This window comes from Ischnura elegans, chromosome 2 (genome assembly GCF_921293095.1).
Source record: "Ischnura elegans chromosome 2, ioIscEleg1.1, whole genome shotgun sequence".
Taxonomy (NCBI): Eukaryota; Metazoa; Arthropoda; class Insecta; order Odonata; family Coenagrionidae; genus Ischnura; species Ischnura elegans.
In genome coordinates, this window is record NC_060247.1 from 116254491 (window position 1) to 116272923 (window position 18433).

General features: G+C 38.4%; 1 protein-coding gene across 2 annotated transcripts in view; it reads left to right on the forward strand.

Annotated features, from left to right (window-relative positions):
- Positions 1-1677: 1677 nt before the first annotated feature.
- LOC124154466 (sortilin-related receptor-like) overlaps positions 1678-18433 on the forward strand; it is an 81967-nt gene continuing 65211 nt past the window's right edge. Inside the window, exons 1-8 of one of the 2 annotated variants that reach the window (XM_046528216.1) lie at positions 1678-2081; positions 2293-2535; positions 2823-2984; positions 3067-3318; positions 3425-3684; positions 13061-13268; positions 14081-14266; positions 14456-14729. In XM_046528216.1, the coding sequence (XP_046384172.1) occupies positions 1830-2081; positions 2293-2535; positions 2823-2984; positions 3067-3318; positions 3425-3684; positions 13061-13268; positions 14081-14266; positions 14456-14729 (1837 nt within the window). In that variant the 5' untranslated portion in view covers positions 1678-1829. The remainder of the gene's footprint in view (positions 2082-2292; positions 2536-2822; positions 2985-3066; positions 3319-3424; positions 3685-13060; positions 13269-14080; positions 14267-14455; positions 14730-18433) is intronic. The other variant, XM_046528215.1, reaches the window with a different exon arrangement.

The window sequence follows — 18433 nt, forward strand, 5'->3', positions numbered from 1 at the left end:
AGTGGTTGTAATGCAATCAGGTTTGACAAGGTTAAAAATGTCAGTCAAGACTTGTAATTATCAGTACTCTATCGTGATTGGTTTGTAACATGTGCTATCACGCTATCTATAATTAACTGACAGTAATGTGAAGATTGTCAGTTGCGTGTTCACCTCCGTAATTCACCGTAAAGTGACATTTCATAATCAAACTTGTTTGATCAAGCAAGTCTTGAAGTTTGTTTATTCAAGGATATTAACCGTATCAACGAATAGTATTGAAAAAATCACCTGCGCCACTTGCGTGGGATAATGTAAGGCTTAAAATCAGTGAATAAATAGAGGTTTTGATTGTAAGTTATACGTGATGAATATAACAATGATAGTGAATTCCATTTTTTGACGATTTTATTTGGATATTTCTTATTATTTTAATGGTGTAAGGTACTATAACGTTGGTAGATTTTTCCTGAATTATTGACATACGGTGTAGCTTGTGTGCGTGTGTGTTGGCAGCGGAACCGATTCGCGATTTTACATTTGTACTGTGGGTAGCCTGTTTTTCTGTGATTGTGTATTCGTGAAACCAAATAAATGTTGAAACTCTGTCACATTATCTTGAAATAAAAATTTCTTTTAACAATAATTGTGTGTCTTGCGTTTCTTTAATTCTATATGGCTTTTCATAGATAACAGCCTAAAAGTTATTTTTCATTATTTTAAAAAGTGTCTTTCTTGTGCTCTCTGAATTGGCATTAGCTTTCCAAACCCCGTTACTTACACGAAAGGAATGCTCATCAACAGATTTTTTGTTATTTCACAGGAGTTAAGTGTTATTGTCTGCGATTAAGGCTCTCCAGCTAAATATTCGTGATGGATTTTCATTAATATTTTTAAGAATGCGCATTGCGGTCACAGCTTTGAAGAGTTGGTGGCTCATCATGCTCGTTGGCGCTACAGATACTCCTCTCGCAAAATTGCGATGGTCTGCAATGCAATCTGTCACTACCTGGGTCTGCTTATATGTGATTTTTTAAAAGATTTCCTCCGCAAGTCAACGCTAATTATTGTTTTGTTCAACTTTTCATCCTACAAATACGAATAAAGGAGAAAACAATTCGTTCATTTGATATAGTTATAAGGTAAATCAACATAGAACACGCCCCGATATATCCATAAATACCACTATTGTCTTAATCGACTGCCAAAAAAACCGTTCCCGAAATATTCGTCATCTAGAAACAGTTCCCGCGGAATTAGAGCACTGCTAACACTTGCCATTGGCCACTGCCGTTTTGGAGTTGAAAGATCTCAGTATTTTTCATACCAGTGTCTCTTCCGCCGCATCGCTCCTCTCCGACCCCCAGAGAAGGCCTCTGCGTCCGACCACGCCCGACCCATTCCTAAAAGCAGGGGACGGAGTGACACCTCATACCGAACGGAAACTCCGCCTAGCGGAGGCGCACCACCCTGTCGTTCGTAATAGGCCCCTTTGAGAATTAAAACTCTTGATACCATCTCCGCCATTGCCGTGAGCCCTCTGGAATGCACTTACTCAATGACATTATGCACTATAGCGAAATGTTCTCCGCCAGTACCACCCCATTATCTCCGATAATAACGTTGTGACCTCGATGATAACACATTAATGGTGTGAGATCACTGGGGTTCATTCACACTGCGCTTCAGTCATCTGCTTGATCGTCATATCAGTCTTCGTCCCTCTGCCATGTGGGTGTGATGAGAATGCGTTGTTGAAAAGTAGTGGTTGTGACGGCTTGAAGTTAAAAGTTTTCTGTTGCGGAAGTTGTGAGCTGCGTAAGTCATTTAGTCGTATTTAGTCGAGAAAAATGGCTTCCCCCGGGAGATTGATATGTATTTTCATCCTCTTGAATATTGAGTTATTTTCGGTAGTAGCAGATTTACAAGGACCGAGGAGTAAACATTTATATGTGAAAGACACGAAGGTCACTCATGGTCGAAGTTTTATATTCAATAGAGACTCTTCTGTAGAGGGTGGCCCCATAAACGGGAGCAATATCGAGCCGCAGCTTGAGCACTTTATAAGTGCGTCTAGTCATGACGACGACATAATTTCAGTGGTATGTTCGTTAAAAGTGTATCTCAATGTTTTATAATAATGTCTAATTTTATGCTTAGAATATTGCTAGGATTAGGATTTCCTAATCGCGTCGCATTGTGTGGTGATCACATGTTACTCAAACATTTCATACTGTGTTTTTATAATCAGGAACTTAATGAAAGTGGTTGATCGTTATTTACCATTAACACCCTTATCCGTATCACTTTCAGGTCAATAGGCTGAACGACAATCACCAGCAGCTAATGGTGCATTTGACTGGTGAAGTATCTGATGTCATCGTTTGTCTCGCCTGGGACCCTACTCCTGTTCGCGGCAAACCGTCGTCCGTTTTTATTTCTTATGATTACGGAACTACGTTTGAAATTAAAACCCATTACTTCTCGTTACAAGACCAGTCAGGTGACTACGCTAATGTGGATAAATTCTACAATCATCCCAAGTATAATAAGCATGTGAGTGCTCTTAATATCTAAATAAGTTTAGGCATGAAGATATATTTTTCAGTATGACCCGATTCAATTCATACTGTGTGTGAACCATTTGGTGTTGTCATATGGATGCTAAGTTAGGGTAAAGGTTCTGTTTTGTCCAATTATGCATTGGAATAGGAGCATACTTTACTTCATGAAGTATGGGATTTGCATTCACTTATGGACTCCCTATGGTTCATACACTGTGAATTTGAATCCATGAATTGTTCAAACTCTAATTGTAATGTTCTTCAAATTGTCACTTGCAGTATGTTTTTAAAGACAGCATGAACAGGGTTATATATACAACCAAAGACCATGGAAAGCACTTTGAAATGGTTAAGTTGAAATTCCATCCCACTGATATATCTTTTAATGAAGAAGAACCTCTCACTTTCCTGGCTTACGACAAAACTGACCCTAAGAAAAAGGTATTGTTATTCTATATTGTTTTCTTGACAAAAGCTGGGAAGGCAGTCTGTTGCAACACATGTGTTAATTCTTATGTTATAGCTGTGGGTCACACAAGATTTTGGAAGCACTTGGACGCTCGTTCAAGAATATGTGAAAGCCTATTATTGGTCAAACCTCCCTGGAGAGAAACAACTTTTGTACGTGGAAAGAGAGGAACCCACCGGCTCTTCAACTGTTCTTTCTTCACCATCATACTTTCAAGATGAGGTACTCACTAACGTTGTCCTCAAGGATGTGGAGGACTTTGAAGTTCGGGAAGATTTTATGTTTGCTACTAAAAGGGCTGGAGAGGTCAGAGTTGTTGCTCTAATTGTTAAAATATGGCCTGTTATTACTTGAGTTATTTGCAAGTTGAAATTGGCAAATGTATGGTGATAATTAATTTTTCACTTTTCAGAAAAGTCTGGACCTTTACATATCCCATAAGAGGAAACCTTTTGTGAAGGCTCTATTTAATTCTGAAACGAATAACTTAAATTATCACGTAGCAGAAGTGTCAGATGGGAAAGTGTTTGTGGCGGTTGACCATGACGGTAATGGGCAAGTCAATTTATATGTGTCTGACAGAGTCACTGAGAATGGTATGCTGTTCACCCTATCTCTACCGAAGATATTATGCTTCTTCCCCCATAACACCTGGAAAGTCACATGGCTCAGGTAAGTGTTTCGAGAAGCTGGATTGTGGGGCAATTATCGGTATAAAAAGCCTTAGCTGCGGGGAAGTCGTTATTTTTTTTAGCTATTTCCAATCATTGGGGCTTCTCATGAAACTGAATGAGACACAACTCAAACTTATACAAAAAAATTCCAAGGAATGGTTAACTAAAACCTAAGCATATTATGACCGATCAGTTCTCGATTTCACTGTTTCCTGAGCTGTTAGAGGAGGTGCCACAAAAAAAACTGCACCAATATTTTTATCTCAAAAATCAAATACATTACTTTTCTAAAGCTCAGTTTACATATAATAATTTTATTAGTTTGAAGTTATGGATCAAGGATGAACATATGGATGTGTTTTTTTTACGGAGTTTTCATGTCACTCCATCGAAAACAATTGATAGCTTTTGAAAAGTTAGCAATGAAAACGAAAAACATGAATGAAAATGGGAACATAAAACCAATATCCAATAGAGACCAATAGTAGAGACCAAGCTGGAGTTGGATTCGAATGAAATTAGGACTGACCCATCATTAACCTTTTGCCTGCGAACATTGTTTGAACACAGCATGACAAACGAGGGAGTATCATGCCGTGTTTCAACAATGTTAACCAGCATTATAATCATGTACGTGAAAAGGGTCCCAGGCATCATCAGGGACCCCACCTCGCCAGATGTCCGACCGCTTCTCTTTCTCTAAGACCGTGCGTGACACTTACCCACTTAAACAGTTCCCTCTAGTCGGGGTGTCATGGTAAATTTTAGGTTTGCATGTTAACAAAATAACGAAAAGAGTTATTTGTTGTTTTTATAAAAAATGATAGCTAAAACTGCATTCTTAATATACTTTCTAAGCATTTCCAAATCTTAAACATGATTATGTTGCTTAAATTATAGATGTCAGATATTAAAAATTAATGTAGGGATGGTCGGAACGGATTCCTCGTATCCAAATATCCGCGGATATTGCCCTTCATCGGATACATCGGATCCAAAGTTGCGGAAGACATCGGATCTGGATCCGAAATTTTAAATAATAGCTTCAGAGAATGCAACGCCCCATAAGGGTGGAAAGAGTTCCGATTCTCTCTTCGTAGGCGCCGTCGCATGCGATTCATGTCCTACTCATGAACCGTTTTGTTTGAATGCTTTCTCAGAGGTTATCTAGCAGTATTTCAGCCGTGGAAAATAAAAAAGGCAAAATACGACTGGCACGTAGTGTGACTCTTCCCAAGAGATTGAACAATCATCGGGGGAATCTCAGCGTCGTAGGATGGTAACCACGTCTAAAGTAACTACATCGCAGATTCCAGAAAACCACCCTCGGCCGTCCATCAGCCCGTGCCTCTGTTGTTTTTTTTTGTTTCCGAAATCGCGCGGACCATAAATCATCGTCTTCTAAGAAAAATATCCAATTACACGAGAACAATTGAAGCGTGTTTCATCCCTACCCAGTCTCACCAACTGAACTTTTTTGGCCTACCTGCTTCAACTCACCGTTTCTGGAGAGTAAACGCTAGGTGAGTGACTTTCTGGGCCCGAAGATGTCTCGATAGATTCGACAATTAGATGACATGCACGAGATTTAAAAAATAATTAGACCAAACGCGACGTATTCCTCACGATATACATGTTTATTTTTCAGCTCTAATTGATTGCCACTAAGTTCACTATTTACAATTAGACTATACTAATATGAAGCATAGTCCAAACAGCAGAATTTTCAAAGAAACAAGCGCAGCATTAACCCCTAAAACAAGTAGAGACGAATTTGAAACACCAACTGCATATATCACGTAGCTTGCCCGGCTTCGCTTTGAAGGCAACAACGTCACTGCAGCAAGATCTGACTTGTTCGTCCTTGACTTTCTCATTTGTAGCCTCGTTGCTTGAAGTACGGAGGGAGAGCGCTCCTTCCTCTCCACCTCTCCTTTACGCGCTTCTGCTGCCCACCCCTTCCTCATGCTGAGCGGTCAAGCACCTCGTCGCACGCGACGTTAATGCTATTATAAATAATGTTGATTGTGTTGCTGATTGCGCAGTTTCATTTAATGATATACTGATAAAAATGTCTTTCAATGTGTAGAAACATTTCTATTGAGGTAAGGAGAACCAATGTTTGCCATTTTCGTGCACTGTGGCGTGAAATTGTCGCGTGGAAGTGTTAAATCCACCTCACCGTACTGAAGCATTTTCGGGTGAAACACAAGTCGGTATGTGATGAGAAAGTGGCAAAATTCGGGGAAAGGTGCGTGAGGAAAATTTGAATTCAGTCGATGGCAGTGGGGTAGCCTGGAATTTCGTAAGGGGGGTTCTAAAACCGGGGGGGGGGGGGGGGGGTGATTTTTAAAAAAACAGGATACAAAGTAGAGGGTTTCAAATTAATTTTAACACCCTTCATAATCGAAAAAGCTTTATTTTTCAAAGCATTCTATTGTTAATTCATGATTTTTCAATATTTTGTTTCCTTTTACGAAGGAAAGTAATTGTGTTTTTATATTTCGGGGAGACCCCCAGTACTTCCTTCTCTCGCTACGCCACTGGTCAGTGGCTTCTCCGAAGTTTTTTCCTATTTTCATTTCCAAACCCAAGCGTAACAGTTTAGGTCATGAGCATGTACAGATGTTCTTTAAAAACAACTTGAAAGGCTATAAAAATGATTTTTAATTTATAAAAATATTAAAATGTGCATGTAAATCTGAAAAGCATTCCTTTGATTCCTTCCTATGCACCCAGAAAAAACTTGAATAATTACTTTGTTTAATAGCACGAATTCGAATATGCATTTGGATCCGAAAATATCCGATCCGAAAGATCCGGCTACGAAAATCAAGGATCCGATCCGAATCCGGATTCGAAAAAAATCCCGGATCCGTCCATCCCTACTTTAATGATTGAATTATATTAGCAAAATTATGAAGCCATATTTTTAGGGTCTACATTGAGAAATATGTGATGCCCTTTTAGACACACCATTAGTGTACAGTAGTGGTGAAATGTTCAATATAACTCCATGGCGAAATGGCCCCATGATGAATTAAATGATTTTCTCTAGGGATAGACGATTCCAAGATTTTTTTTGGACCCGGATCCTGATCGGATACTTGATTTCAGGTGTCGCATATTCGGATATTTCCGGATTCAAATGCATTTTCAATTTTCTGCTTTACAACTAAGCAATAATTTCAGTTTCTTATGGGTATAGATACAATGGAAACGAAACCCTAGGGCGGGCTCACGGGGATACACTCCTGGGGCAGGAACTGTTAGCCCAGAAGGGGAAGGACGGAAAGGAACAAGGAAGGAGGCGCCGCCGCAATGAGAGCAATATTTCAGGAGGAAGGGGTGGGCGGAGGTTGTGAAGAGTGAGGACTGCGCACAGTCCTCACTCCTAACACCCTTTTGAACAACATTATAAGGTCACGTACGTGCGACGAGTTGCGGGAACAGAACGAGACGACCGCTTGGCGAGAGGAAGGGTTGGGTAGAAGAAGCGCATAAACCTGAGTTTCCTGGTTTATTGGATAGCTGAAAATTCACTGACGGTTATCACAGAGTTGATCAGCCCTCCTTCTGTCTGCATCCCCTCCTCTGGCACTCCCATACTTACGCGGACATCTTTTAAGTAGATATTAAAAAATAAATTGACGTTGTCATGCCCATCATATATTTCAGTCTTTCCCATTCTAATTTTTTTCTTACGTAAGCTAGCTAACTCTTGCCCATTCTCAAGACGTTCTCCCACTTCTTTCTCAAATTAGGGGTTTTGGGGAATCTATGTGGAGAGATAGCTTTTTTGTCACACTTGTTGGCACGCCGCCGCAGATTTTGTTTCTCGTGAAGTCGTCCGTCTGTTTTTCCATGATAACGCTATTGATATTCGGCTGAGAGAGCATTGTTGGCACAGTGCTTGCTGGTTGTCGTTTCACACCAAACGTACTAAAGCAACCGATCATCTGTTTGGCCATGACACCTAATTTAGTACTGCCACAGGTGTTCCCTTCCTGTTGCCAATGGGTGGAGGGGAAGGAGCGCGATTCCTCCATCTTTCAAGCAACTAGGCTACGAATGAGGGAGTCAAGGACGAACATGCAAGATCTTGCTATACTGTGATGTCCCTGCCTTCAAAGCGAAGCCGGGAGAGCTACCTACATCTACGTAATACCCTGCGAGCCCACCAACATACAGCATGCAAGAGGACCGCGACATTCACAACGGCCGTACGTTCTTGTGTGACGGTGTTGATACCATTCTCGCTTCTTCAAAAATTGTGCTGTTTGGACAATATTTAATATTCGTATAGTCTTTTCGTAACTAAAGAAATTTGTTTCAATGACTAAGAGCTAAAAAGGAACTAATGGTGTTAGAAATGCGTTGCGAATGTTGGTCTCATTCTTTTTTGAATCTCGGGCACGTCATCCAATTGCCGAAAGCTATCGAGACATCTTCGGGTACAGTATGTCACTCACCCCGCATTTGCTCTCCAGAAACGGAGAATTGAAGCAGGAAAGATGAAAAAGGTCAGATGGTGACATGGGGTACGGATGAAACACGCTTCCATTTTTCCCTTGTAACTTGATATTTTCCTTCGAAAATAATGATTTATCGAATGCGTGGTCTCGGAAAGGAAAAAAAATGTTAGAGGCATGGGGTGGAGGAGGGCCGAGAGAAGTTTTTTTTCTAATCTGGGACGTAGTTGCTTTTGACGTGGTTGTTATCCTATGGCGTTGAGATTCTCCCGATGGTTGTTCAACCTCTTGGGAAGAGTCACACTATGCCGTATTTTGCGTTAAAATTTTGCACGGCTAGAATTCTGCATATCTCGTACGAGAGCTTTTGAAAAACATAGTTCATAGGTAGGACAAACATCTCTGTGCATGCGAAGAGAGGATCGGAACTCTTTCCACGCCCTCTTATGAAACGCTGCATTCACTGAAGCATACATTTAGAATTCCGGATCCAGATTCGATGCCTTCAGCGAATTTGGGTCCGAAGTATCTGATGAAGGGCAATATCCGCGGATTGTTGGATCCGAGGTATATTTGTCAGGTGTCTTTTTTCTTTGCCATGACCCAGAAACACACAGAAACCAATTTTTAATACTCTCTCAGTACAATCTTAAAATATTTACTCATAGATTGTAAGTGTACTTTGCAGTAAACTTAAATAAGTACATTTCACAATTAACTCAAATAAAGGCATATTGTTTAATCATGGTACAAAATAACTAAGAGTTTGTTTCCGCAGAGAAATGCAAGTAACGAGAAATAATAAATAATAACTACACTCTGGTAATTACTCTCATGCTCTTTGCTCTCGGTCAGAATCCTTAGGGACGAGGTCGTGCCTCTGCAGCACTGCGGGTCACCATCAGATACACTTTCTTTAGTTTCAGTTAGTATGTTGAAGCCATCTTCTTTATCTTAATTTTTCTCCCTTATTATTGAAAAGTATTCCCTGTTTTTAGACTCTGCAGCAGACGTTGTAACTACGAAGACGTGTAGCTTTATTGTGGTCTCGTATAATACAAAATTATTTTCGGTTCATTGAATGTGCAGTATTTTTAATGGCTAGAATAGGTTTCAAATACATTTTTTTAATACTTATATAGATAAAAAACTATCAGAAAAAGATACTTATTAAACTAGTGAGTCAACCGCCATTGACTCACTCAACAACATTTTCTAGCCCAAGTCGCTTTTAATTGGAAACGGACAGCGGACTGCAAGAAACTTAAGCTGCCAAGGACTCAGTTGCAGAAAAGCGTGAGAAGTTTTCATTCTGCACTATTTTATGAAAACATGACAAATTTCAAAGTTAGCATGTCATTACACCGGGTGCAACCTCTTTAGGGAGACCAACTTGCTAGAGTTGAATTTGTTTTTTTTTTTAATAAATATCATTGAATATACACAAGGATATTGTTACGCCTATTATGCCATCATTCAACAATATAGAACCTTTAAAGGGTCTAGCCGGTTAAGATGGTGAAAAGTGCCCCCCGATGTTTTGAAAACTAAAAAAATATACACTTGAAGTGCATCAAAAATTATGTGTTTCCCCAAAGTTTAAAGCCTAAACAATGGATAATAACAAAAAAAAATTGAAACACGATTTTTAGTTTTTTGACTATATCTCCAGTTTTTAGTTTTGTGAAATCGTCATTTTGATTTAAAATGTAAATACAATTCTACCACCCTGATTTTTTCAAAATTTTAACACCAAAAACTGAACTTTTACATAAGTTTGAAATTTTCCAAATTAAATTAAAAAATTTAGGAGACAATGGACACGCCGAAAAAATAAATGTTGTTACCCCTACATCAAAGTATATTCCTAATTTTTTTCAGATTTTTAAAATTGGTGAAACACTGTCATAAACACGAAAAACTGCTTTGCGCCATTTGCATCTATGTATTCCAGGCGGATATTTGAATTGATTGTTGAGAGCACCGATTGTTGATCAGTTTGTAATATTATTGATTAAGGCTACAGATTAGCATAAACAATTCCTATCACATTTAGATTAGTCGTAATTATTGGTTATAACCATACTGCTAAGCTTTAAGTTCGTCTTCCAGCTTCGAGAAATACAATGACTGCCGTAAATGTTTTTCTTTCAACTCTCCTGACTTTAATTACCCTTGAAGTTATCCACAGCGTTTGAGCCAATTTACTAGTAGTGCGAAAATATGACTGAATATTTTGGGACCAGTTATTAATGAAGCGATGACTCTTCATCAATCTTATCGCCAGTATATGAGGTTTTCTTTGATGCTTAATTTCTTAATCAGTCAGTTTTAAACAATAGAGACGAGTCAGGTGCAGCACATAGGGAGAAAATTATTCGTATAAATTGCTTAAAGAGTGGCTGGTTTCTATGAATGCAATGATTTCTATTTTTTTATTCCGCTACAATGAAAATGTAAATGCGTGTACATTGTAAGAGTTAGTCCAATTCAGTGGAAATAAGTGGGGCAGTCGAAAGATCTCGTCCGTTGAAACCGGGTATCCGCTGAGACGGAAAAGGTACTAGAGTCACCATATTCGGTGGGAGCATGGGCGGCATTTGAGCTTGAAAAAAGTGCAATTAGTGTGTCCCAGTGGAACCAGGTAGCTGCCCTATACCTCACAAAGTTGAGTTATAGAGGATTCCATTGCTGAGTTGAGGAACGCAAAGATATAATATCTCCGATAGTAAACAACTGATAAAGATAGAGATTGTGATGTTAACGATAGTATAACGTAATGTTTATCGTAACAATTTATCTATAGAATATTTTCGATTAAATAATTTCTCTTTTCTATGAATGGTATCATATAATGGAGATATCGTTTAAATCATTTTAAAAATGTAACATAAAGAAATCATTTTGCGATAAAGCTTGGCTACCGTAACATATGAATTCAGTTTTAAATTGCAAACCCATTCTATTTCTTGGTTTTTTAAATATGGACAGTTTTTAACTTAATAGGTAGAGTATTACGTTAAAGCCAATATATCTGTTCTAACATAAGAGTCAATCATGACTACAAGGGGACAGAATATGAATAAAAATGAGTAAGGTGTGGCATTCACTTCAAGGAAATAACCAGAAACAAAAAGTTGCTTGACACAGCTTAGTTTATGAAGTAATTTCTAAGGAAATTATTAAAGTTGCCTTGATTAATGATATTTGGTGCCGTAAATGCTGTACTAGTGTAGCTTAAGGCCGTTTTACTCGGGTAATATCATTGCGCAACCTTACATATGCACGAAGGCGCAGTCAAAATTGCGTCCTGTAAAGAGATGAATTGCTAGAACGCACGAGAGAATACACTGTTGTAAGATGGAAAATAGCCCCTGCTCTAATTGCAGGCTCGGATTCTCGCATTTCAACAAATGCTTTCAATGCTAACCTTCGCAAAGATTTTCCCCGTGTGAAACGGCTTTTAGTCATATTTGAAAAGACGATGTACTTATTATCACCGCTTCTTTCAAATACGCACAGTAATTAAGAAATTGGCTCAAATGCTGTGGATAACTTCAAGGGTAATTAAAGTCAGGAAAGATAAAAGAAAAACATTTACGGCAGTCAACAATCAATTCAAATATCCGCCTGGAATACATAGATGCAAATGGCGCAAAGCAGTGTTTTGTGTTTTTGACAGTGTTTCACCAATTTTAAAAATCTGAAAAAAATTAGGAATATACTTTGATGTAGGGGTAACAACATTTATTTTTTCGGCGTGTCTATTGTCTCCTTAATTTTTTAATTTAATTTGGAAAATTTCAAACTTATGTAAAAGTTCAGTTTTTGGTGTTAAAATTTTGAAAAAATCAGGGTGGTAGAATTGTATTTACATTTTAAATCAAAATGACGATTTCACAAAACTAAAAACTGGAGATATAGTCAAAAAACTAAAAATCGTGTTTCAATTTTTTTTGGGGTTATTATCCATTGTTAAGGCCTGAAACTTTGGGGAAACATAATTTTTGATGCACTTTAAGTGTGTGTGTATATATATATATATATATATATATATATATATATATATATATATATATATATATATATATATATATATATATATATAATATATATATTATATATATATATATATATATTTATTTTTCAAAATATCGGGGGGGCACTTTTAACCATCTTAACCGGGCTAGACCCTTAAGCAGTAAATGGACCATAGATTAAAGCCGACTGTTCAAGCAAATTGCAGTGATGAACTCCTCTCAGGCTCCACCGACATTGGTGTTTTTTAATAACCAGCGGACAGTCTAGACTGATGTGCCATTGGAATTTTGATAACATAGAGAATTTTTATCTTGGGAACGAAGCATTACGTGACCCTCGAGTTATTTTGAATTGTGCAAGATTTCTCAATCTATATTAAATCTATTTGTCTCTAAAAAATTGGCAAGTAAAATGTGTTCTTCGGATGAAGCAAGTTTCAGATTTTTGGGTTTCAAGTAAAGCATCAAATATAACTTATTGAAACTAAAATCGTCATGGTGCAAGCAGTATAGATAGTACTTTCCACTTTCGTAAAATATTTGCATCACAAACTGCCACCGCTAAATAACTGATACATTTGGCATAAATGTATCGACAATGAAGCCGAAAGTTAGTTTTGAAAATGATTTTATAATTTCAAAATTGGTGGTATAATTTTCAGGTGGCTGAATGTGCAAAGTATGTTTCAATCATGATAGAATGGTTTTACAAAATGCATCTAGGTGTATTTAAATTGAAATAAATTCTATACTTAAAATGATAATTATTGGTAATGCATAAAGTATCTGAGAATCGGGTAAAATATTCTCAGAAATTTGCATATGAGAAACATGCTAATGCCTTTTTTTATTTCCTTTTTAGCGGTGTGACAGACAAGTCTTTTGCTGATTTCCACAAGGTTGAAGGTTTAAGGGGGATATATATTGCTTCCCAAATCTCAAACATATCTGTGCCGGGCGTAGGACCTGAGGACCTCACAACCGTCATCACATTTGACATGGGTGGCGAGTGGAGGCCCCTCAAGGCCCCTAAAGTTGATAACGAAGGGCGGCCAATCAATTGTTCAATGGTGAGGGCTCTCACTCTCAAAAACAGATTCCACGCCACCTATATTTGATTCATTGCTAATCACTTCTAGAGTGCTATTTATTACACTGGGTACTGTTTTGTTTTTAGTTGTATTGTACCTATCCCTGAGTGATTTGTACTGCAGATTGTAATAATTTGAGTTTTTTGTCAAGGGCACTAATCAATCCAAGACTGTAAATCATTTGCATATTATTTTGAATCTATTATCAATATCTTTAAAAATTACTGAACAAAGTCACTGCTTCATGATTTTTTCATAAATTTTTTACATTCCAAACTGGGTGATGATGAACGTGAAGAACTGTCATAATTTGTGCCAGGCGCAGTCTTAATCATTGACATGTGCCCTATTTCACTGAGATTATAATTTTACATCTATGAATATTATAGATGATTGCATAATATTTAGAATGTCTCACAAGTTATTTGTCTGCACTAATTTGTATCAACCGTGTCATGAATTATATTTTGAATGCCATTTGTTTACGCTTCTAATAAGCCAGAACAGAAACAATTCAGGTTTCTGCCATTGCTATGGGAGAGCTTCAAACCATTGCTTTGCTTTGTTTAAATTCATTTTTTTGTGGCTAGTATAGAAGACCATAAAAATTATGAGAAATTAAAATAACTCCGAGTACTGCCAACGCCAGCCTGCGATGGAGACTACAATTAGTATGTCAACTCTAAAGACCCTTTGGAAGCCAGCATCCCATTGCTTGTAGATTTAGACACCAGAATATCAAATTATAATGGTCTGACCATAATATTTTTACCCTACCTCTTATGTTGCAGGCGGATGGGTGCTCGCTTCATTTGTTTCAGCACTTAAACCAGCTGTATCCAATGACTCGCCCGGTGCCCATCCTGTCGTCCAAATCAGCACCCGGCCTCATCATGGCTACGGGCATCATTGGCAAGTCACTCAAGGGCCAACCCGGCGTTTTCCTCAGCAGAGATGCAGGACTAACATGGCATCAGGTAAGGACCCTTTTACTCACAGCCTACATGCCATGTATGTGTGTAATGAGTATTTCCTACAGCCTGATGTATTTCATTTTCCTACGAAAGTTATCCTGACCTTCTCACATGCTCATTTTCCTCCTACCCCTTTGCTCATGAGCAGAGTGAAACTGGAATTTATTCATGTGTTTGATTTTCACTTTCTAGTTACTGAAAGGTCATAATTTCTTTAACTTTGGTGATCACGGAGGAGTTCTGGTGGCTGTCAGTTACTCCAAATTCAGTGGCATGACTAGGAAACTGATCTACTCCACCGATGAGGGCGAGACATGGAATTCATATGAATTTTACAAGGATGACCTTCGCATCGATGGACTGATAATAGAGCCAGGAAAGAATACGAACGTTTTCATAATGATTGGCTCAGTCAAAGGACATCACCAGTGGCACATTATCAAGGTGGACCTTCTTGGTGCATTCAGTGAGTCATCATTTCCTTTAGTTGCTAATACAAATAATGTTTCGGGTTATGATATTCTAAGTCTTCCAATTCCTAATATCCATGCCTTCCTCAGTCCCTCATCTAATTTTCTTTCCGCCGTTTCTTTCTGAACCCCATGTTTTCTTTTGCCTTTATCTCCATCACCTTCCCTCTGGCATCTACTGATTTATTTGCTTCGGGAAGCTTTTTGTTTCATTCGTTGTTTCTGCATGTAGTGCTTCAACTTCTGTGTTTAATTATCATCTACTATTTTGTCACTTATATTCACTATATTCCTTAAAGTCCTTATTCTTTCTTCACTTGATTTGCCTGCTGCTCTTTGCAGAGGGCCATTTCCGGGCACAATATTGAGTTTTCCGATTTCTTCGTTGGTGGCTATATTTCACAGCTTTTAATATCTTGCATTTTATAATACTTAGGCCACCTCCTGGTGCGGAGGCTGCCTCTGATCGGACCTTTCTTGACCAGTCCTGTTCAAAATCGGTCACTACGTTTTGCTGAGATAGAATCCGATGTCCGTATTCATCTTCTTCCTCTCAAGTTTGTTATCGATTGCCTCCTTCACGAGTCTGTCCTCGTATATGTTGGCTTAGCACAATATTCTTACCTCGTCAAATTGAACTTTATGGACGTGAAGGAGGCTATTTTCCACTGAAAGTTTTAAATTTTTCTCCTTCGCCATAATTCTAGATTTTTCAAAATCAATCATGCGTCCTGTGGCTTCGTGTTCTGCCATTTCCAAATTCATTGAGCACCCCAGTCAAATGTCCCGTTTGTGGTCTTCCAGTCCACTGTTGAGTGTATTTCCTGTTTCCATGAAGTATTTCTTGGCACAAGTTTCGCTGGGGACTTCATACTCTTCTTCAATTTGAAGCTATGTCCAGTCCTTGTCATTTACGGAGATGTATAATGCTTGGGAATGGCCTTCACATCAAACTTCCGCAGTATGTTGCCGATCTTATCAGTCGTTCCTTTAATGGGAGGAAGGGTTTCTTTTGGCTGATGATATCTGTATCTTCGGATATGTTCTTGTTGTCCTTGTTGGTAATATTTATGAAATTGTGGACTATAGCTCCGTTGTCGTAGCCGTTAAGACATAGGATGGACCTCTGCTTCATAGTTTCTGAAGATAGATTCTTTGGACCAATCAGCCGGATGTATTGTTCAATTAGTGAGGTCATAACCACGTTGAGTTGAACAGAGACACCGGATTGAGAATCAGCAATACATATAACTCAGTCATACAAAACATTTCTCCAACTTCCTCCTCCAGTCCTTACTCCTCACTCTCTACGCTCACTTTTCCAGCTTGAAATAAAATGACAGTAATGCCAAAAACCACCACCATTTCTTTGAAGAATTCGCCAGCAGTCGGCCACAAAACTTCGGGACAAAATGTGATATGCCCTATGGCATATACCCATATATCCACAGACGCATTTAGGGGGGGCGTTCCCCCCAGATGCTTAAAAAATAGACAAGATTTTTAATACGGTTATAATTACGTTTGTTCTACGCTTTAGAAACGAATGTTTTAATTTGAAATGAAATTTAAAAAAGTTCTATGAAATTTAAAAAATGAAATTTAAAAAAGTTCTATACTTTAGGATAGAAAATATATTGAAATCGCTTAGTCCAAATAAATCACCTGGTCCAGACGAAATCCCTTCTCGCGTATATAAAGAACTAGCCTCAGAAATTGCCCATTACTTGCAGTTAATATTCAGTAAATCCATCAAGCAACACGAAGTACCTAATGACTGGAAAATCGCTAATGTAACGCCAATATTTAAAAGTGGAGACAAGGAACAGCCATCTAATTACAGGCCGATATTTTTAACGTCCATCTCTTGCATAGTCCTTGAACACATCGTAGTCAGCTCGGTTATGAAATACCTAGACGCGCAAAACTTATTAATGGGAACTCAACATGGATTCAGGAAAAGCAGATCGTGCGAAACTCAGTTAGCGCTTTTCGCCCACGATATTTTAGTCTCCGGGGAAGACAACATTCCAGTAGACGCGATTTTTCTTGATTTCAAAAAGGCATTTGATAAAGTACCCCACGGAAAGTTAATTATAAAACTGAAATCTTATGGTCTAGACGAAGATGTCATTTCCTGGATAAGAGAATTTTTGAGCGACCGCGTCCAAAGAGTAGTATTAGACGGTGCAGTCTCCAATGAGGTTAAAGTCACTTCTGGCGTTCCTCAGGGTAGTGTCATTGGTCCACTCCTATTCCTTCTTTATATAAACGACATTGGCGTAGTAGTGCAGAGTAAGTTACGATTATTTGCAGACGACGCTGTAGTTTACAGAGAAATCCGTTCCAGCAAAGATATAGGTGAACTAACGAATGACCTTGCTGCTATCCAAGCTTGGTGCGATGCTTGGCAGTTGGAATTAAATTTGGAAAAATGCGTCGTAATGAATTTCTGGAAGAAGAATAACTCCCTACAGCGTAACTATGTCATTCGGGGCACCCAGTTACAGGCAGTTGAATCCGTGAAATATCTAGGGGTTAGACTCATTAATGATCTATCGTGGAATAAACATATTCGAGAAATAACCGGTCAAGCTAATCGTAAAATGGGTTTTGTTAAAAGAATATTAGGAAAGTGCGACGACAAAGTGAGATAGATTAGCTACTTTTCCAACGTTAGACCACATTTGGAATACGCTGCCAGTGTTTGGGACCCTCATGAAAAAGGCTTAATAACAGAGTTAGAACGCGTGCAAAGAAGAGCTGCCAGGTAATTGAAAGGTCGTTACGATAGTCTTGTTAGTGTAACTGACCTCTTAGATAAACTCGGATGGGAATCTCTGTCGGACCGTAGATTGAAGAATAGACTAAAACTTTTAGATAAATTCAAGAGCAGTGTCTTTTCTGACGAAGTTAACCATATCTTGCGGACGCCAACGTACTACGGAAGATCAGATCATATAAATAAAATAAGAGAGATAGATTGCAGAACAGTCAGATTCCGAATGTCATTTTTTCCTCGATCAATAAGAGATTATAACGGCAGAAGGAGACCTCGTAAATAGATTGCATGACTTGTAGTGTAGCCTACTAACCTATGTAAAACTTAAAGCATGTTTCTGAATTTCTATTCTATATTCTATTTCTAACAGCATATAGTAGTATAGTTTGTTATTATACGGGACGTTTTTTGGACGGTGTGGTGTGCATGTGGGAGTCCAAATGCATGCTGGTGAATGATCACCCCCTGCCAAACACCCTAGAGGTGGCTCGCTGGGTATTATGTAGATGTAGACGATGCTATGTATTACGGACCCTCAGTCATTTAATTAAATATTTATAACTTCCACATCAAAATAAAGAAAATATTTTATTTAGTATTTTAGCATTTTGTTTTTAATCTCAATTATGAGAATACCAGTCAGACTCTAGTGCCCTGTCACCTCAGATTATTATTATTAGTATTCTACCGATTAAGGTAGGTTTCCATGGAGTATTCGAGAAGCGATCTGGGAGCCTCCCTTTCCTTCCAGCACTGCCTTCTTTAATTCACTGTAAGGCCTTCTCTCTTTCAATCTATCTAAAAATCCTATTCTTTTCCTTCCCCTCCCTCGTTTACCTAACATTCTACCCTCGAACACCATTTTCAGCATCCCCTCACCACTAAGCTCTAACTCCATCCATACCTTCTGTCTCCTGC